The 22,741-nt window shown below is 37.7% G+C and overlaps 1 protein-coding gene across 1 annotated transcript in view; it reads left to right on the top strand.

Annotated features, from left to right (window-relative positions):
- The first annotated feature begins 819 nt into the window (after positions 1-819).
- The window catches only part of LOC149571740 (glycosyltransferase BC10-like), a 37,801-nt gene continuing 15,879 nt past the window's right edge, over positions 820-22,741 (top strand). Inside the window, exon 1 of the mRNA XM_089813147.1 lies at positions 820-1,490. Within this exon, the coding sequence (XP_089669273.1) occupies positions 939-1,490 (552 nt within the window). The 5' untranslated portion in view covers positions 820-938. The remainder of the gene's footprint in view (positions 1,491-22,741) is intronic.

The following is a 22,741-nucleotide window of genomic DNA, read 5'->3' as shown; positions in this document are numbered from 1 at the left end:
AATCTTCTTTCAATGCTTCTAATGCTTCTTACTCCTCTTTCACCACACAAGGCTCCGACTGGATAGAGCTGTTGTTCAATCAAATTATTATAGGTGCAAGAAAAGTGAAGATGACTAAATATCCAATATTTAAAAAGATTTATGCATGAAAAGAATATGAAACATAGAGCTCTTCTTCAATCCAATTATTGTAGGTACAAGAAAAGTGAAGACGATTAAATATCCAATATTAAAAATTATATAAATTTGCTTTGTTTCAATAAAAAATAAATTAGAAAAGCTATTATAAAAACACGGTAGGCAAATTAATGGCTATTATAAAGCCATTAGACGGTAGGCAAATTAAACGGCTATTATTAATTAATGGCTATTATAAAGCCATTAGATGGTAGGCAAATTAAACGGCTAACCGACCAAATTTAAACAATCCTACAATGGCGGCTGTAGTTACTTATTCACGACCAGATTAAAATAATCCTCATCACTGGGGCCGTAGATCCTCCTTACGGACCAGATTAAAATATTCCTTACCATGGCGGCCGTAGATTCTATTTTTAAATCTAAACGGTTGTGCTACGATCAATGTTTCAAGCAGACCCTTGCACTGACGCCGGAATCTCACTTATCTGTTGACATGCTGGCTCAAATCAAATCAAAACCACCACGGTTTTAGCCTTAATTCCGAAAAAGCAAGGAGCAAAGGATTTCCACGGAGTCTGCCTTCAAATGGAGGAAAAAGCTGGACCAAGTGCAGTCAATGTTTGGAACATTGCAAGTGGGTCGGCTGCTCTTTTAAGCACTTTCTTAAAAACCCATTTCATTCTAGTTCAGGTTTTTCTACATTTCGCCCTCCCAAAGCTGCTAAAAAACTTTACAAACATTGGATAATTCAGGAAAGATTGTAATGAAAACGAATCTAAGGATTGGATTCAGCCAGGATGCAGCCTAGGGGGGCTACCCATTTAGCGGAAGATACAACAGCGCTTTTAGTTCCCTTCAGATCCGGGAAGCGAGAATGGCATATCAAGATGCTACGTATTCTTTCATACTTGATACTGGTAGGCTTTGGTGTAGTTATTGGAGTGGTCGCAACCTTCCATATGACCAGATATTTAGGCGCCCAGAACATGTTTAACCCTCTTGGAAAGCCATTGTCTTTTCCTCAGGCTCAGATATCATGTAAAAAGAGTAGGGATCGGCCAGGACTAGAAAAGTGGATCAGGCCAAGCGAGTTAATGCACAATATGAGCGATGAGGAGCTTCTTTGGAGAGCTTCCCTGGCGCCCAAGAGAAAAGGGTATCCTTTTCACAGGGTTCCCAAAGTGGCTTTCATGTTTTTGACCAAGGGCCCGTTGCCGCTTATTGCTTTGTGGGAGAAGTTTTTTCATGGGTATGAAGGAATGTATTCTATTTATGTGCACACGCTTCCTTCGTTTAAGCTCAATGTCACCTCGAGCTCTCCTTTTTATGGTCGGCAGATTCCCAGCCAGGTATATATAATTCCGCTTTCTTGGTTTCAAAATTACTGCTGATCAGCGAACTTTTGCATTTTTTAACGTATGTTGAGAAATTATACGTGCAGCCAGGGATATATAAGCTTAGATCTGGGGCATTGCATATTGACCTCTCATAAAATTTTGCACCATGTGAGAGAAAAACCAAAATTTTCAAAATTTTTTTGTACCATGTGAGAGAAAAACCAAATATGATTGTTATTTTCAAAATTTGAATTTTGCCTATCCAGTGGATCTATTCTGACTGGATCCTTATGTATTGTTTTCAATATCGATTTTTTAATCTTAAAGATAGTGGAAAAAAGATTATTCATTTGTCGATATACCAGCATATTGTTCAAATGATCAAACCATATCTCGTTGAGTGTCTAGTAACTATGTTAAATCTCTAACAACTATAACATATATGACAATTTAAAAGATGAAGTAGCCTAGATATATAATTGTTTTTGCATAAAGAAATAGAAAACACTACTAGAGCAGGTCATCATGTGCTCCATGACCCAATTACATTATTACCTAATTCAGCAACATCATTATCTGTAAAGTTTCTTACCAGATATCAAATTCGAGGCTGACTGATGCACAACTTTTGATTGCAGGTATGGACACTGATGTCAAAGAATAGATTTGCTTCAGAATCTGTATATGTTAGTACATAAATAACAGAGATACAAAAATGTTCTTGAACTTGAAATGTAAATTGATCCTTTGATGTGCTTGCATTAATTGATTTTGATGCCTTGTTATGCCAGGCGGATCAAGTATACATTTCACACAGAGGGGTGTGAGGGCGAATGGGCATGTCTGTGAATGGAGACATGAACATTCACCATGACACCAATTCGGTGTTGGTTAGTCATGCCCGATTTGTTATAGACTTAACACAAGGCTTAATCATGTATTACCAATCATTATGAACTGCAGCCCGATATTATACAGATCGATAGTGATCTTAAATCAAAGGAAACAGAATAAGTTTCGATCATGTCTAAAATGAAATCTCAGACTATATAATATATATATGATCAACAGTTAAATAGCAGTATATATAACTCTGCACAGTTGAAACCGATGATCATATATGTATGATCATCGGTTTCAACTGTGCAGCAGTATATATATATGATCAACAGTTAAATAGCAGTATATATAACTCTGCACAGTTGAAATATATGATCAACAGTTAAATAGCAGTATATATAACTCTGCACAGTTGAAACCGATGATCATATATATATATATGATCATCGGTTTCAACTTTGCAGAGTTATCTATATATATATATATATATATATATGATCAACAGTTAAATAGCAGTATATATAACTCTGCACAGTTGAAACCGATGATCATATATATATATATGATCATCGGTTTCAAGTTTCAACTGTGCAGAGTTATATATACTGCTATTATATATATATATATATATACACTAGTATATGCATCATACTGGTATATATATATATATATTACAGTTATTGTCAGACCAAAGCTACATGCTTTAACATTATCAAATCTCCCCAAGGGCCCTAAAGGAGGATCAGTAGCAGGAGAAATTTTAGCAGCGGCCTGCCACCCGCGTATCTCTGATTCTTTGGGAGTTTTGTTTTTCTTCTCAATCTTTTCCTCAGTGATACCTTTCTTTGTCTTTAATACTGGCTCAGAATTTCAAGTTCCTTCTGGTACAAATTGTCCTTGTACATATTGAAGCATTGTGCTGATCTGATTTCTGATTTATAAATGATGAGAGCTCCCTCCTGAACAAGGATCATAAACCTGTTTTTTGGAATCTCCAGAACTGTTCAGACCTGCAACATTATCAGTTGATGTGTGATTTCAAAGCTAAACTAAGGCTCCTCATCTTGTCCCGAAATGCTTCTTCATTCCTCAGTTTCCACAAAAACCATAAAACTTCAGTAGACAAAACAGCCCAAAACTTGTTCAACTTATCATCAAAAGAATCAGCATAACCGGCTAAAACCTCAATCCAAGACAGAGCCAGACGAGAGTTCCAACAGAAAGGAGAACCAAAAAAAGATGGACCAGACTGGACAAGTAAATTGACATTTAAAGAAGATATGCTCAACAGTTTTAGGAACTTTGCAAATTGAACAAGGCATAGGTAGGACACCCATTGAAGACAAAACAGAGCCAACTGCAATCTTCTTATGCAAAAGGAGCCAAAGAAAACCCAAGATTTTTGGGTTCAGCTGGCTGATGCCACATAAGACTAAGGATAAAGTGCCATTCAGAATTTGGCCAATCTAGTCCCAAAACCAATTTATCCATCTGAGAATCTTAGAGTCCTCTCTAAACATATCATATCTATCTGGTAGACACATCAAGAAATGAAGATCCATCTTGTCATTTGAGTTGTTTCAAAAAGGAATCACTATGCAGTTCCGTGTCCAGAAAGAAACTACCTGTTGGTTCCCAAGTCAACAGATTGGAATTTCCTATGAGCTTGCCTAACTCAATGCTTGGACTTTCCAACTGATTTGGTCAAGGAATGGGAATGATCAATTACAACCTCTTCCCTTGCTCTTTAGGCTCTGCAGGACCTAGTACCTTTTTCTGGAAAGAAACTACCTGTTGGTTCCCAAATTGACAGCTTGGAATTTCTTATGAGCTTGCCTAACTAAATGCTTGGACTTTCTGACTGATTTGGTCAATGAACAGGAATGATCAATTATGACCTCGTCCCCTTCTCTCTAGGCTCTGCATGACCTAGGCAGATGCACCTATGCTTAACACTATCTTCTTGTTAATGCTTTTTATAGCAGATCCATGACTGTATTTGAGGTTTTGGTGATCCCTGAAGATGGCAATGGGTGTTGAGAAGAATCAAATTGTGCACTGCACAATTTATAACTTATCTTTGAAGTTGGATTTTTTAGAGTGCTGAATGCATCTGAATTATGTTTGCTTGGTTTGAAATAAATACTGCTGACTACTTTCTGTTTGTAATCCTTCTGAAAAAAGACTTCAAAAAATGTATTACAGACCAGTGCCTTCTTCTATTGGGCAGTAGAGACAACTCCCCCTTTATTCCTACGTACAACTTCAGCAAAACGGGAAACACCGCATAAATGCTCTTATCAACTTTCTTTCTTCATTGTTTTTAAATATTTTATTATATCACAACAGCCTTACTGAATTTAACATAGGATATAATTAATAGTGCCTATTAATTCTAAATGATCAGATTGCAATATAATGGAAATAATTTCTAGTTATGAAGTTTAATGCAGCTTTATCTTCTTGAGCCAAAATCACCAAAGGACTGATCAAGACAAATCAATCAAATCCACAACCAAATAGAGCGAAATTTCTGATTTATATATATTAGCACTTCAAAAAGTCTCCCGTTTGCAATAGATACAATTCAGAAAGGCAGCACTAGAACATAAACAAATTACATTGTTGATTGACATAAATATTATTCTATATCTTAGTATTTTGTTTCTTTACATTTCACACCACTTATATATGTGATTGAATGGCCCTTCTAGGGTGAAAAATACACCACCCTGTTACAAACCCTTTTGAAAAAACTAGTCAACTAATTAAATAATAACTACCTATCTTTCCGATTTGGGTTTGGTCGGCAACCCAGAACACCTCATGAAAAGCTGAGATTTTTCTTGGATCTTAGAAATAGAATTTCCTGAACTGTGTTGTTTTTAGATTTTCAAATTTTATTATTCTTCTACTAATCAAGGCTTCTAAGTCTTTGAAGTTCTCTTTCCTTTTCCATGATCTCTTCCCATTCTTTATCCCAATTATTTTCATATTGTGATGAACTTTCTCTAGAGTCATATTTCTTCTTGTTCTTTGACACAATAGCCTTAAATGCAGTTTCAGTCTTAGGTAAAGCATCTCCAAATTCGCTCATTTCAAATGCAGTAAGCTTCCCACGCAATATATCTTTATTAATTGTAGATACTGTTCTAATTTCTTCAATTAGAACATAGACATATTTAAAAGATGTTTTGTTATTGATCTCAACATATTTTTTTAGTTAGACAATATTGTAGAAACAGGTTGTAGGAATGTATAGTGGAAAGAATGGTTCGGTATGGCTATTGTACAAAAGAGTAGATGCTGTGCAGGTACATATGTGTTGTATGATGTCATATGTGAAATTGCTAAGGGTTTGAGTAAGATTTGAGATAGTTACAGACGATTTATTGGAGATTTCCATTTTGATACTAAAACAATGTTCAGGGAAGACATAGTGACAATGTTTGGATTGGTGAGGGTCGACATGAAAAAGTTACATATGCGAAGGCTATGGCATGTCAAGGACTTTGTTTTACATCATTGGCATGATTGGTTTGAGACAATAAGGTTTTTGAGGTGATAGAGCCAGTGATTTCTGCAAGGACAATTTCGGTGGCCAACTTGTAATGTTCTCGATGACACCCGTGAGAGTAAGTAGGGGAGAGGACCTGTTGATGTTAGTTTTGTACCACTACATAACATATAGCAATTGAACACTTGAAATGGGGTATCAAATACCCAATTCCTCTCTTGAAAATTTAATACTCATGAAGACATGAGAATAACTCCAATGTTCCTTACACCTGTAGATACTAACTCAGTTATTGATGTGATTTGCTGGTAATCACGTAGGCGGCCTTACGTTGTTCATTCAAGGATGACTTGGGCTTTTGGTGTGATGGTGATGATTTTGTATGAGTGCCAGATAATGTTGATGGTGACGGTGATGGTGGAGGGTGTAGTGCCAAATGATGTTGATTGCGCGAGGAGGCAATAATGCTTCTAATGACTTTTACCTTCCTAACTTTCTGGTATGAAATTCGACTACTCAACTACTTGCTATTTACTCTTACTCCTATGAATGGAAAAATTAGCAAATGGACGGGTATCGAATCTAATGAAAGCTAACCAGTGGCTCTAACTCCATAGACGTAATAATTCAAGGGAAAAGGACTAGTTTACCACACAAGGCTTCCTAACAAGCCACTAGGATCCCTATCAAACATCCACTAATATCACTATGCAACTATCCATGGAAATCTACTTTAACAACTTCAAAGGAAATCTAATTCTAACTATTGTAAGTAGAAACCATGCAATAGTACCAAATGTTCTTAATCACCATACAAGTCACAACAATGATAAAGAAAAGCGATTTTGGCATTATCTTAGCAACAATTTTCTCCGACCCTTTACAAATGAGAGCAAACTGAGTTATAGAGAGGCCAAAAATTACAACCAACGGTAGAGATAAAGAGGCAAAATCAAATATCCAGATTGGATCCAAGAAACCCTAATTAGGGTTGCCACCCTGTCGGCCAATGAGGAGACGCCACCTTGTCAATGGACCAATGAAAAAAAAGAAAAAGTGGCAACCAATGAGAAGGCACCAAAATGGTAGCCAATTAGAACTAGACACTTGTCCCATCCAAGAAGAGGGAGAAATTGCCACTTGGGCTTACATCAAATGATCTCCTAATATAAATCTACCCTTTTCTTTCATCTTTTTAGCCAAAGTGATGAACTTGGCTAGCTTATCATTGACTTCTTTCATGGGAGGGCAAGGTGTATGTTTCATCTTGAGCTCAACTGAATTCATCATGTTGCTTGTTGCTTGTAGTATTTTCTCATGATCCTTCTCATATTCCTTTGCATATTCGATAAAGGAATTGAGGGAGGCAAGGGTGCCTAAATGTTTCTTATTGATGGCAACCTTTCTCAACTCATCCAATCTCGATCCAAACTCTATCTCATTGACATCCTCCTCTTTGATATCTTCAAAATCAAGTGCCGCCCCTTGTACAGTTGTATTATCGTCTTGGCTTCTAGACTCACTTATGCTCTCTCTTGACAGTGTTGCATTTTGTTTCTTTGCTGGAGGTTCCTAATGTTCTTTATTCTTCTCAGCACCTAAACCTCTCTTCTTACTCTTAACTGCTCTTTGCTGCTGGCTATTGCCCTCACCTTTTTGTCCGACTAATTCTGCTGGACCTTCCTTTGGTTTCATCTTCTCATAAGTAAGGTGTACCCTCTGGCTTTGCAACTGCCTCAACTTCCCATTGTACCATGACTCAGTGTGTAGTTCAACTGGCCTTGTAACTGCCTCCAAGGAAGGATCCTAGTGATCATTCCATTTCATCCACTATATCATAATCTTCTCTCGGCACATTTTCATCATCTTCCAGTTGATCGGGAATATCAAGGCCTCTCCATTTGATTGTTCTCATCATGTTCACTAACAATCTTGAGAAAGTTGACTTTCTTACATGAAAGTCATCCTGGGCATTGGCCCAAAAATCTTCTATATTAGGAACATGTTTAAATGCATTTCCGTGAGATGCTTTGATAAGACCATTAGGATTGAATCCTTGCCTTGCTCTATACCATCCTAGGTGGTACCATTCTAATTCTTTCTCCGCGGCTGCAAAGGCAATAGGATTGGGGCAACTATCATTGCCAATTCCAAATGAGAAGGTAATCCCTGTCTCACCTTTAAGTTTCATCATTTTGTCATAATGCTCAAGTTGCCTAGCCAACTCCATCAAAACTACCTTGTCGGGTGGGTACCTTGGAAGTCTCTTGGGACATACTTTGCTTCCTGCTACTCTAATATAAGTGAATTGCAGTAATTGAATGAACCAACTCCCATACTTCTTAACTTTTGCTTTTGCTTCTGATGAGAGTCTCTTAGCAGGTGTCCCTTGCAATATCTTTACTGTCTTCATGGCAAAGACGTCACAAAATATCTTATAGTCTTTGTCGTTGTGCAAATGAAGCTGTGGATAGCACTCATGCACCAAACATTGCCTCGACCCATTACTAGTTACTCCCAAGGCCTTAAGTCCAGGATTTTCATACAACCTCGCAATCAGATAGAACAGATAGGACTCTATATATAATTGTTTTTTATTTTGCATGGTCCTAAGTTGCAATTCTAGATTGTCGCTTATGATCCTAGCCCAATCAAATCTTCTTTTTCCTTTTTCAATTTCATTAATAAAGAAGTACATCCAATTTTCGAATTGCATACCTTGAGCTAAGCCCATGATCTAGCTAAGAAGCACAATGAGATCGCCATACTTTGATTTGAAATTTGACATGGTGAGCCTGGATGACCTGGTGACTCCCTTCTTGCCCTCATGTAGCCAATCCTACTTTAGATGAATAAAATAAGCCTGTTGGTTGTCCTGGAATAGCTTAGTTGCCTGATCTGTCATTACTACTGTCATGCCTTTGTACTGGGGGATATTAAATGCTTCTTCGACTACTTTTCCACTGATATTGGCTAACACTCTCTTCCCTTCATAAAAAATGATGGACTTACTAACCAAATCAAATCGGGATGCACACTCCATTACCAATTCTGGACAAGGCAAGGTAGGAGAGAAGGTTGCCGCGTGTACAATTCCCTTTTGTAGATTTTCTTTGTCATGGGGGATTGCCCTTCCTTCAATCTGTCCTTTAACTGTATTATGTTTACTGTGTTGATATTGGTATCACTTATTCGCCTCACTTTCGAGAAGAAGGCGGTCTTAGGCATCATGTCCTCTTTGTCCTTTTTGGTATTCGTTCCCTTTGAGTTCTTGTTTATACTAACATTTACCATCTTAAACACTTATTTCTGCCCCTTCATTCTAAATGATAGGGACTACACTTATCGATCTCCAACCTTCTTTCTATCAATGGAACCTACACTTATTTCTGCCTCGCCAAATCTTATCTCTACATTTATCTCTCCAATCTTCAGCCTAGGGGTGGAACTACCACTTATTTCTGCCTCTTCGTTACCTTAGGATGGACTACACTTATATCTTCCAACTTCAACCTAGGGTGGTCTAGCTTATTTTTGCCTTGCCAAGTGTCCTATCATGGAATCTACACTTATCTCTCCAAACTTCTACCTATTAATGGGATGATGAAGTGGTGGATGATGAATGCAAGAAGAAAACAAAGGAAACGAACCAAACAAGAACAAGGAGCGAAATCCACCTTTAAACCAACCTTTTCCTCTAAAATGAATGGAATTTTACCTTAATTTTGTCTTTACCAATAGCTGGGCCTTCTTCAAGTTCGAATAAGAGCTTATAAAATTCAAGCCTCCTTGCAAGTAATGATGCCCTAGCGAAAATCAGAATTTTAATCCTTTTGAAACTGCCCACATCTGCCCAAGAATCAGATCTTGGATCAATATCTTCTACCAAATAAAAGTTGCCAGATCTAGTGCAAAGTTCGCAACCTTTAGCAAGAAAAATCAGAGTCCTTAAAATTTCCAAGCAAGAGAAAATATTCAAGTCTACTCCCCAAATTGTCTAGGGCAGAAATTCACTCCAATTGGAAGAAGGAGAATGGCCAAGCAATAAAATTCTGCTTCAAGGAAAATCGCCAAGGTTTGAAAGCTGCCCTCCAAGAGAAATCGCTAAACACATGAAAATTGCTTCTCCAAAAAATCGTCAAACATAGGAGAAAGCTGAGATGGAATGAGGAGATGAGAGAGAGGGGGAGCCCTCTTATACCACAATCCCCTTGCTCCCTCAAGCTGGCCGACTAGCCTTGTAGGAGAGAAAAAATTAAATTAGTGTTGTATTAATGGCCCAAATTTAAATGCCATGCTAAAATTTATTTTGCCCATAATGAAATCTACTCATTTAATTGTTGGTTGTGACCAAAAATTGCAAAATAAAATTAAGAAAGCCTTGGAGATGTTAAAATTTTCATTTAATAACATTTTGGTAGTTAAAATATCATTAAAATCAGATTAGGCAAGCTAAAATTGATTTTCAATTTTAAATTACCAATCTCTCTTAATATTTTTAAAATCTTTAAAGCAATTTTTTAACCAATCTAATGCAAAATTTTGCAATTAAGCCCACTTTCAATTTTGCAATGCAATTTTAATTTTTTAACCACTCAAAATCTATTTTTCAGCATTCAAAATCTATTTTTCCAATTTAATTTCATTATCACAAAATTTTCTTTTTCACCAAAAAATTAAATATTTTCCGAAATAATTAGATCTAAAAAAAAATTTCATTTTGAAAATGCTCAAAATTATACAATTACATCCAATTTTCAAAATCTGTCTGTCCCAAAAAAATTGTAAATTTATCCTGTTGGGCATTGTTCTAACCATCGAAAAAAAATTTATCTTTGAAATTTGTTTGGCCTAAGGATAAAATTACATTTTCCGGAAAATCAAGTTTTGCATCGAGTGAAAAATAAATCCAACCACATTCCTCCTGGCCCGAAGGTGTCCACAGTGTAAAATTTTTTAAATCGAAATTTTTTGGACAACTTTGAAAAAAATTACCAAAGCAATTGAAAAAAGGGGGTCCCCAAAATTTTGGGGCTATGATGTGAAAACTTCACAATAGGACCCAGTACTTGAACACGTTCCAATAGTTGTGAATAGAGTTGTTCACTTAATACCTACACTTATTGACTTAATGTCCAATTTTTTTGACAACATTGTACCAATATATTGTGACTTTAAAGTTGTTACTACAATGCTAACTACCCAAAATTGAATAAAATGTACCCTTAATTATAAAAATTAACCAATGATGTGATGCCACTTCAACTGTTCAACTATAGGTACCCTTTGTGCACAACCATTGGTCTCACTTTTTTTGTGGGATATTTTGGTCAACTTGGCAAAAAGCATGTTGGTGTGGCATCATATCGGGTAAAGTGGACTTGAAACCTTAGTTATAAGTAGACAAATCGCCAAGTAAGCTGCTGTAAAAAATTGGGAGTGATTTGAAATTTTTATGTAGGGTTTTGATAAGCGCAAAGTTAGGGTGTTCAAGTATTGGGCCCTCTCCCCTACCTGATAGAAACCACCCAAGGGAAAGTATTCGAGGGAGACCACCATATGGAAAGTGCTCGACGGAAACCACCTAAGAGAAACCACCTGAGGGAGTTGTGCTAGAGGTAGCTAAAGCCATGTCAGAGGGAGTTGAGGCCATGTTGGAGGGACCCTAAGGCCGTGCGAGAGGAATCAGAAGGCTACGAAAAGGGAGGCGAAGGCCATAGGAAAGGATTAATGTGAGATTCAACTAATTGAAGACAACTGTGAATCACTTAATGCCAAATATTTACTAGATATCAAAAGTAAGTCACATACAAAGATGTATTAAATTGTAGACGAATCTCAATATTATATTGCAGGCAAAGATGACACTTAGACTTGCCAGATCCAAATAAGTAGTGTAGAGGACCGAATAGGGTAGGGTTGAATCCCACTGAAACTGTAAAAGCCAAATAGGGAAGATCTCTCATTTCCAAAATGGCAAATAAAACCAAAACTCCAACAGGAATTCACATACAATAAAATAATCCAAATCACATGCCTAAAACAACCTACAAGATGGCCTTATAAAGGGCTTTGGGGAAGCTTCTTGAAGGATTACAAAAATGCCGACAGGGCAACAAGTTACAACAAAAGTAAAATAAAGAGTGGGCCTGTGAGATAAAAACATTGACTATCGGCCACATAACCAAAAATTATTATTTAATAATATTGGGGACATCACAATCCTCGCTCGAAAATTGCTGGCCTTCAAGCAATTGCAAGCTTGGATTCTCTAGAATTTTCTTGCCTTCACAGGTGGCATCCTCAACCAGAAGATCCTTCCATCGCACAAAAAACTCCTTAATGGTGCGGGACTTGAGCCACTTCTCCTGGACATCTATGATCTCAACTGGCTCTAGAATTAATTTCCCATCTTCATTAATGGGAGGCAATTCCTTTGACATTTTGATGCGCTATCTAATAGCCTTCTTCAGACATGACACGTGAAAAACATTTTGGATTCGGCTTCCTTAAGGCAGCTCCAATTCGTAGGCAACTTATCCTACCCTTTGAACTTTGTACGGTCCGTAGAAGTGGGGTTTTAGTTTCTCTTTTCTAGACAACTTCAGGGAGGATTGTCTATATGGTTAAAGCCGAAGGTATATCAGATTACTAACCTCAAAACTTCTCTCAATCCGATGTTGGTCTGCATACATTTTTTGTTGGTTTTGAGCCCCTTGTAGATTTTCCTTGAGAGATCTCATGATATCTAAACTCTCCTGTAGCCAATCTTTAGCCCTCGATGCACAACTATCACCCAATTGCTAATCTATGAATGATGAAGGTTCATAACCATACAATGCTTTGAAGGGTGGCATGCCTATCAACATGTGATAGGTAGTGTTGTGACCATTGTCACCCAAATGTAACCATTGCACCCATGCCTCCTGCTGAGCTGAAACATAGATCCTCAGATAGCCCTTCAACCATTTGTTTACAATTGTTGTCTGTTCATTTGACTGTGGATGGTAGCTCATACTTGGTGACAACTCTGTTCCCGCTATCCTAAACAACTCCATCCAAAAAGCACTGAGGAAACGACTATCTTTGTCACTTACTATATTTCATGGGAGACCATGTAAATGGAAAACCTCACAGAAGAACAACTCTACCACTTGAGATGCTTGGTATTCAGTGGAAATGGAAAATAAATGGGCATACTTGGTCAAATGATCAACCACAACAAAAATGCAATCCTTCCCCTAAACTTTCGGTAGCTGAGTGATGAAATCCATTGAAATACCTTCCCACTATTGATCAAGGATTGGCAATGGTTGGAGAAGTCCTATTGGTAGGGTGTGCTCAGATTTGTTTTGTTGGTAGGTAGAGCATTCCAATACATACTGCAAGATGTCATTCTTGAGGCCCTTATATGTAAACAGTTCTTGGATTTGCCTGTAGGTTTTTGGGTATCCAAGGTATCTAGCCAAGGGTGAATTGTGCATCTCCTTTAGAATTCTTTCCTTCATTTTGGACTCGTGGACCAGATAGATCCTGCCCTTGTAGTAGATGATATCATCTACCACCTTATATGTATCATCTTGTACTTGACCATCCATCAACTAACAGGCAAATGTGTTCTTGGAGTATTCAACCAATAGGTGTTCCTTCCAGTTCGCTGAAATTTGAGACAAAGAGCATATTGTAGGCCTTCTTGATAGAGCATCAGCCATTACATTATTTTTTCCCTTCACATACTCAATATCAAAGTCAAATGCTTGGATTTTGCTCACCCACTTTTGTTGCTATTCATTTAAATCTCTCTGCTCTAAAAAACATTTCAGGCTGTTGTGATCTGTCGGTACCACAAATTTTGCTCCAATGAGATACTGCCAAAACTTTGTTAGTGCACGCATGATGGTGAGCATCTTTTTGTCATAGATGAAATACAAAATGCAATGGGGTGACAATCCTGCATCAATGTTGCCCCAATACCTTCTCCTAATGCATCACACTCCAAGATGAAGGGTTGATTGAACTCAAGTAGTGCCAGCATTGAACATGAACTCATGACTTCCTTCAACTTGTCCAAGATGTGTTGTGCTTTCGTATCCCAATGAAAAATTTCCTTTTTTTTCAGATTTGTTAGTGGTGCACTAAGTTGTGAGAACCCCTTCACGAACTTTCTGTAATGACTACACAATCCAAGGAATCCACATAGATCTGAGAGTCTTGGGTGGCGGCCAATCCAAGATGGCTTGAATCTTTTCTTGGTGTACTTGAACCCCTTGAGTGTTGATTATGTGCCCTAGATACAATATTTGTGTCATTCCAAATTCGCATTTAGACCTCTTGGCAAATAGTGATTGTGACTCCATGATCTCGATCACTTCATCCAAATGCCTTAAATGTTCCTCCCATGTCTTACTGTAAATAAGTATGTCATCAAAAAACACGAGTAGGTACTTTTGCAGTTGTTTGTTGAAGTTGTGGTTCATGCATGATAGGAAAGTAGCTAGAGCATTTGTCAGACCAAATTACGCGATCAAGAACTCATAATGGCCGTAATGACAACGAAATGTAGTCTTCTACACATCTTCCTCACTCATGCAAATCTGGTGGTAGCCAAAACGAAGATCTATTTTAAAAAAATATAGTGCACCGGGTAACTCATCCAATAGTTAGTTGATCCTGGGAATGAGGTACCTATTTTTAATTGTTTTCTTGTTCAGTACACGATAGTCACACACATTCAGAGGGTTCCATCCTTCTTCTTAACCAAAACTACTGATGATGCAAAAGGACTGGAATTGGGCCTTATCCATCCTTTCTTTAGTTCTTTGATCATTTTTTCTATCTCATCCTTAAACCTTTTAGGATGGTGGAAGGGTATAGTGATGACAGGTTTGGCTCCTTCCTCCAACTCAGTGGTGTGCTCAAAGCCTCTGTGTAGAGGGATGCCAGGAGGAATGTCGACGAAGATTGTGCTTATCCAATACTATGAGGCTCATTATCCTGGTAGTCAGTCTGTTACCCATTCATCGGTTTTGTTGAGATCAAACACTATGCTGCCCAAACAATGTTGTCATGTCAAAAAATGGCTTCCATCCGTTGTGCCTAGATTTCCTTCGGCCCTCCGTTTGACATTCCCCTCAGGACTACCTTCTTTCCATCCACTTTGAATGAAAACTCCATTCGTGAAGCTTTGTGTGTACTCGTCTAGAGTTTCCATCCACTGGATGCCAAGAATGACTTCCATGTCATCCAGATCTACTACAAAGAAATCTTTTGTCACTGTATGGTTCCCCATGGTAATGCTAAGTTGTGGGACCAGATGAGCACATGATAGGAGGTTTCCTCTTGCTACCTTGACTTGGAATCCCGCATGTGCCTTTGTAGCTAAACCTCTTCATTTCACAAGTGACAAATTAATAAAATTGAGTGTCACTCCACTGTCCAACATGACTATGACCCATTGCCCTTGGAGAGTTCCTCGTACTCGAAAAATAGTACACCTCGGAGTGCCAACAAGGGTGATGGTACCTCCTCGACGTACTAGCGCACCAATCCTCTCTACATGATTTGTGTAAATCTCTCTGGAAGCTTGTTGATCATCTTCTTTGATTTCTGGTTCCTCATCCCCTTTACTATATGACACTAACTCTATGTAATGGACCTTCCCCTTCCCTAAGCATTGGTGTCTTGGTTCCCATGATTCCTTAGAATTAAAACATAGCTTCCTCCACCTCAAATGTTGTCTCATGGGTTCATCCATTGATTGCTTCTTTGAAGGGGGCTTGTTGTCTTTCTCCTTTGGAGCAAGGGTTGGCTTGGCATGTGAATAACTTTCAAATGAAGAAGTGGACATTGCCATGTCCTAAGCTTTCTTGATTGCTGTCACGAGTGTGTTGGGGTTAAAACCGTTCACCTAGCCCTTTAAAGGTTCAGTCATCCCATCCATGAATAAAACAACAAGACTTCTCTTTGAAATGTTTGTCACTAGTACTGGTAACCTCTGAAATTCTATATGTAGCTCTCTACTGCTCCAGTTTTCTTTAGTTGTGCCAACTCCTTAAAGTTGAGCTTCGGATCCTTCCTGTCAAAGCAGTCAATAAGTCTCTTTGTAAAGTCGGCATATGAAGTGATTTGATCATGATCAAGGGTGACCATCCCATGGTGCCACCATTCATGAGCGATTCCCTTCAGGTGAAGTATCACAAACTTGATTGCCTCTTCTTTAGGCACGAGGTTGAGCTGGAAGTATATATTAGCCTTTTGAACCCATGCTCGTGCTAATGTATGCCCAGATCCATCAAAGCATGATAAGTTTATCTTTCCAATCTTTCGTTTAATGTCATCATTGTAATTGGCCTACCTCCTAGAATATCTAATCCGCAAATCCACATAATCCTTGAAGGATAATTCCGCACCAAATCCAGCATCAAACTAGTCTTGTCGGAATTGATCTTGCATCTTGAGGAAGGTAGGCTCTTGTTCCCTCGGTTTTTCTAACCGTTGGGGAAATGTTAGCATCATTGGTTGTGTGTGGGAGTGCTCTATGTGAAGTCTCTCATTGACATAATTATCACCATGCCCATTATGTCCTCCATTTGCCCTTCCTTCTGCCAAAAGTCGAAGAGTTTCGCCAATTTGTTCTTGCCCCTTCGCCAAGGTCTCACCAAGTTGTTGTTGTCATTCAACAAAGTTTGGCTCAGTTGTTGTTGTCCTCTTGTTAGCTCCCTTAGAAGTTGTATCACCTTAGTGCTTGATTCACTCATTCTTCCTATTGATTGGGATCTTGGCAGCATCCAATGTCATTGATAGGTTGGCAAGATCACTAGCTCTAATACCACTGTAATGTTCCTGATGACACACTTGAGAGTACCTGATGGAAACCACTCGAGAGAAACCGCCTGATGGAAAGTACCCGATGGAGACCACCTGATGGAAAGTGCCTGAGGGAAACGACCCGAGGGAAACCACCTAAAGGAGTCGCTCTAGAGGTAGTCGAGGCTGCATCGGTGGAAGTCAAGGTCGTGCCAGACGGAGCTTGATGTTGCGTCGGAGGGACCTTGAGGCTGTGCAGAGGAATCAAAAGGCTACAAAAAGGGAGGCGAAGGCCACAGGTAAGGAAGATATTAATTCAAGTTTCAACTAATTAAAGACAACTATGAATCACTCATTGCTAGATATTCACCAGATACCAAAAGTAAGCCACATATAGAGATGTAATAAATTGTAGATGAATCTCAATATTATATTGTAGACAAAGATGGCACTCGGGCTTGCCAAATCTAGACAAGTAGCATGGAGGACGAAATAGGATGGGGTTGAATCCCATTGATACCGTAAAAGCCAAATAGGGAAGATCTCTCACTTTTGAAATGGCAAATAACATAGGACTCCAACACGAATTCACATACAATAAAATAATCTAAATCACATGCCTAAAACAACCTACAAGATGGCCTTATAAAGGGCTTTGGGGAAGCTTCTCAAAGGATTACAAAAATGCCAACAGGTTGACAATTTACAACAAAAATAAAATAAAGAGTGGGCCCAAGAGATAAAAACATTGATTGTTGGTCATATAACCAAACATTATTATTTAATAATATTGGGGACATCACACAACCTAAGGTGTAGCACTTTGAGATGGTTTGTGGCGTGTTTGAGGATGTTATTATGGATCATTGATATGTACTAGTCAAAAAATTGGATTGATTTATAATATGAGTTGTTATCAATAAGTGTTTTGTAATTAGGTGTTTGATAAGGTTGACTTTGTTTGTGTCTACAAGTTTGATGAAGGATATAAAGGAATGCAAGCTTTTGTCTATGGAAGTGTGTGTCAATGTGGATGCAAGTCATGCATCGGTGATCTTGAGAAGAGGTATGATTGGAATTTGATAAGCTTCAATGAAATTGATCAGGCATGGGGAAGATACTATCAAACAGTTCATGAATTTGTCCATTTATGTAAGACTTTGAGTCTTTGTTTGTAATTGAGCAGTGAGCTCTAGGTAGTGTGTTTGAATGCAACTGCATTTCCATTTGTAATAAGTTATACTTTTAACAAAGTACAGTTTATTGTGGGTGCCAGCCCCACTGGTTTTTCCCTTAACAGGGTTTGCACACAAAAAATCTTGGTGTTAAGTGTTCACAGATTTGGATTTATGTTCACATGCTTAACATTAAGATCTAAGATCTAAAGGTTCAAATTTGATAATCAGCTAAAGTTAATGAGTTTAAGACATAACTGATTCACTCCCTCCCTCACAGCTGTGTGATACTGTTCTAACGCTAACAATTTCACAATTATCACCCTTCTACCACAACCCTTCATCATTTCTGCACTTTGACAGGGTCACAACTTTTAAAATTTACCACAATATAGAGTCACAACCTTTTGAAAGGGTCACTTCCTTATTTTCCTCTATTTCTTTGTCCTTATATTACTCCTCCTTAAACCCTATGTTCCCCCTTTCTTCCTTCCTCCCTATCCCCTTTAAAATGAAGTTCTCTTTTCCCTTTTATATGTTATGTTTGAGGGAGTTGCAACTTGTCATTTCATGCCTTCCACTATTCATTTAACTTAACTAAATTTGTATTATGTTATATTCTATTTTTTTTCCTTTTATATTTACAATTTAAATTTTATTTTATTTTTTATTATTGTTTATTATTAAATCTTACTTCAAAAAGAGCAAATGAAAGTGACCTTACTACCCTTTTGCTCTCCCTATTATTCCATAATAGTAATGATAATGATGATTTGATAAGTTCGTAAATTACAAGTATTAATACATGGAGGTTGACTACTGTTCCCATTTTGTTAGGATTGCCAAACTGTAGATTTGACACTTGCGTCCACAGGGGGCTTGCCCCTGAATCCATTATAATTGGTCATAATATTCTAGGTCTGTTAATAGATCATCCGAGGTATGTTTTCCATTAATATTCTCAACCATACTGAAATTCTACTGTGATAGTAGATGATTGATGGCTTAACCATCCCTTGAAGGAATTTACCTTAATCATGGATTCTATATGTAGGAATTTACCTGGTCAGTGGGACTGTCTTCTAGCATGAAGTTAGAAAAGGGTGGGCTTTGTTTCATGTAGTAGTGTATAGAAATTATTATAACCTGTAAAAAATGAAGTTTGTTTCCTCTTCAGGTAATGAATAAAAAGGCTGTTTCTTAGTTAGAAGGATTTGGTGCTCAACGAACTTATCTGTTTTAGCAACTACATAACATGCTGACATCAGACAGTGCACTTAGATTAAGGTAGTTGCATACCATCATTCTACTAATTTACACCAAAGAAATTAAATGGCTGTCAAATTCCAGAACTTAAAAAATATTAAGGTAGCTGCATACCAAAGCATATGCTGACATGGGCTTAAGGGTCAAGTAACAAAACCAGGATGATTCAATCTGCAAGATCTAGCTTCCTAAGAATAGCTAAAGATGAAACTGAAATATGGTTGAAAAGTAATGCTGGGAAAAAAGGGAATATGATCATTGATATCAATAGAAAGAAGTCTACTTGTTGTAGTAACAGGCAGAAATGGTCGTGTTTTCTGACAGCATAACAAAGCTGTAGCTGAAATTATGAAATGAAAATTAGATGTGTCTGAGGAATATGGCACAAGGCAATCATTAGAGGCATATTTCCATTAATGAAGAAGTATATTCAAGGTGCATTGCTATTACCGAAGTGACTGTTTTTTCCTTCACATTGGAGGTCCTACGGGGTGAAATTCGTGTTGAGTTATATTAAACTCTGATATGATAATAGTATCTCTAAATAGCCTTTCATTTCCATTTCAAAGCAAAATAAATAAATATAAAATTAATTTGATTGATTTCTACATTCAAAAGGTTTTGATTTTAGCCTACATTATTACTGGATTATGAGATGCATGATTTATGTGCTTGATCTTATCGATCTAGTTTTTTTTTTTGAATGGAGAATCATATTATTACGCTTGCTAAAACTCTTGAATTCATGGTGCGTGCAAATTTACAATTTGTTCTCTCTGTATTTGCTAGCATTAGTTTCTGACCATATCAGTAATCACCACTCATCCTAGTTTCAGAATGTGCCTTTTATTGTGCTGTGTAACAGTACATGCCTCTTTCTCATTGAATATTTTTTGATGTCCCGGTCTGTTACTTTCGTTTAGCATACGCTAGCACTCTTTACTTCATGGTGTGTTGAAATTTACAATTTGTTCTCTGTGTATTTTCTCGAATCAGTTTTTGACCATAGCAGTAATCACCACTCATCCTACTTTCACAATGTGTTTTTTATTGCCCAGTAAATAGTTACATGCCTTGTACTTATTTAAGATTTTTTGATGTCCTGGTCTGTTACTTTCTTTCAGCAATTTCAATGCATTCGTCACAGTTTGATATTAGTTTTCCACCATATTAGGGATCAACATTCATCCCTATTTATTTCTCAGTAAAGAGTTTCATACCTCATCTGATGAAGATGATACCTTGTTTTTTTACTCTTCTTTAGCACTTTCAATGCATTCTTCACAGTTTGACAGGTATCTTGAGGTGCTCCTTTTGTAAGGTCAAATTTACTATACACACGTCGTATCTCCTCAACTCCAATGACCTTTACTGATTTATTTGCTTATTCATCAACATAAGAGAAGTTATCAAGATAAGCTCGTCCCCATGGGATGTTTGCATTAAGGAGCTTGTCGTATCAGTGACAAAACAAAATAAAACAGTGTCTACAAATGATCTTTGACCTTTCAAGTTATGGTTCCAATTGATACATGATGTTACCTGTATAGGTGTCCCTAGGTGTGGGGTTGCACCTGCCTCCTTGGAAATTTGGGATTGACCCCAATACACGGGATGGTAAGGGACATCCCTTCAAAAAAGTGGAGTTCTGAGTAATCTGTAGATGTCTTGCTAAATTCATCTTAATTTATTGACCATCTAGAGAATCTTGATCAATGTAACATCTGGCATCATTGTATTTCCCTCATTAATAACACAGATTCCCATAATCAATTTGTATTGATATATTGATGTTTGAATTCATCATGTTTTAATTTATGTCAACTGAGATGACCAATCTAGATTACTCTCTCTATGTTTATGAATTTTTCTTGGTTTGTTTTGGGCAATAGTCGTTTTTTCTAGTAGCTTCCATTTACCTTTTTGGTCGTTAAATTTGGTAGCATAGATGAGGTCCATTTATGTTATTAGGAAATGTGAACCCATAAATTTGAAGATGATTGCTACTGCAACATAGGGTTTGTGGTCTTCTAGGGTAGTTATAATTAGTATGTGATGTGAATCCTGTAGATGGAGTGCATTCGGGACAATTTCTTGAAATTTGTTTTGGGGTTGGGGTGGTTTCTTTCAAGAAATCACTAATATTTGTTTGATCCAAAAAACTTGGGTTAATAAAGATTCTATATTCCACGTTTCAACTTCGCATTGGTTCTATATCCCACAATATATAAATGTTCAACCCATTGATTTGAAGATGATTGTTATTGCAATATTGGGTGTTGGCTTGGTTACATGTAATAGTATTCAGTGTGGATCTTGTAAACTTTTCTGCATAGGTTTAGGAATGCGACAAAATCCTTTAGATCTAATGCTATGTTGGACAACTAACCAATGTAAAAATTCTTACATTTGTTTAAAAAAGTTAAATATCATGCAAAAATCTCAAATACAGTTACAGAATAGGAGTTTGTAGATACGATAAGATAAATTTATTAATATCCAATACAAAGACCAACAAGTGGGTCCAAGGGACAAAAAAAACTTGGCCAAAGGAAAGCCAACAATAGGACCACAAAACAGTGTCCGGGGAAAGGAACAAGTACAAGAACAACCAAAACCAAAACCAAAACAAGGAACCAAAATGAGTAACTGCACTGCTACACTAGCTTCCCCCAACAACCAAGAAGAAGCCTAGAACCAAAGGATAGGCCTTAGGGCAGGAAGAGACCCAAGCTGTTGCTGAGAATATCTAGGAGAGGATTTGGAAGAGGGCTGCTGCCATAGGAATGGGATAACATGAATCAGTGCACCATGAGCTTGGTGACACACCATTACAAAAGACAATCAAAGGAAAAGATTGTGGAAGATATTAGTAGAATGATGAGAGAATTTCAATCTACGATGAAGCAAAGGTATAGAATACTACCCTTACCGGTAGAAAAGTCCAAGGAGGACATATGTTTCATGGCTGAAATAGATGTGACTTGCATCGAGGCAGGTGTACCAAGAGTTAAGTTCATAGACCCTATGGGTTATGAATTGAGTGAGGAAATCATTGAAGGGCATGCAAAGATCATACTTGAGTAGGACAAGGACACTCCTAGATGGGGGATTTGTGTAGAGAAGATCAAAGTAGAGAGCAAGCTCTACAACAAAGAGATCAAGAAGAATGTTGAGAAGAAGATAGAATCAATTCTCAAAGAATCAGGAATGACAAGGCAAGAATTCAATGAGATTAAGGGTATAGACTTGGAGATGAAGGCTAGCGGACAATTTGAGGTATTGGCAACTACTTCCATTGCCATAGCAGCACCTTTAGAGGGAGTGACAGTAGCAGGATCTACTTCACAGATACCTACTCCTCCCAATGTTGTAGTTGCTCAAGTACAACCTACTGTTGTACAACCGTTGAAGAAAACTGACGAAGAGGAGGTACAGAGTGTTGAAGACAAATCATCTCCTCCTCTAGCTAGGAGAAAGTCAGAGAGATTGACCAAGGTGAAACAAGAGGCTGAGTCACCTAGTAAGAAAAGGACCAAGCAGCTATTTAGTGGCTTTAGAAAGAGGAGAAAGACACTAAAAATGGTTGAATCAGATGAGTCTAATAAATCTGATGAAGAAGGCGGACCTACTGAACATGTAGTTGGCGAAGCGAGGAC

Source organism: Cupressus sempervirens, chromosome 2, assembly GCF_028749045.1.
Source record: "Cupressus sempervirens isolate cs-2001-9-10 chromosome 2, ASM2874904v1, whole genome shotgun sequence".
Taxonomy (NCBI): Eukaryota; Viridiplantae; Streptophyta; class Pinopsida; order Cupressales; family Cupressaceae; genus Cupressus; species Cupressus sempervirens.
The sequence above is the reverse complement of the archived record's forward strand: the minus strand, read 5'-3'. Positions and strand labels throughout refer to the sequence as shown.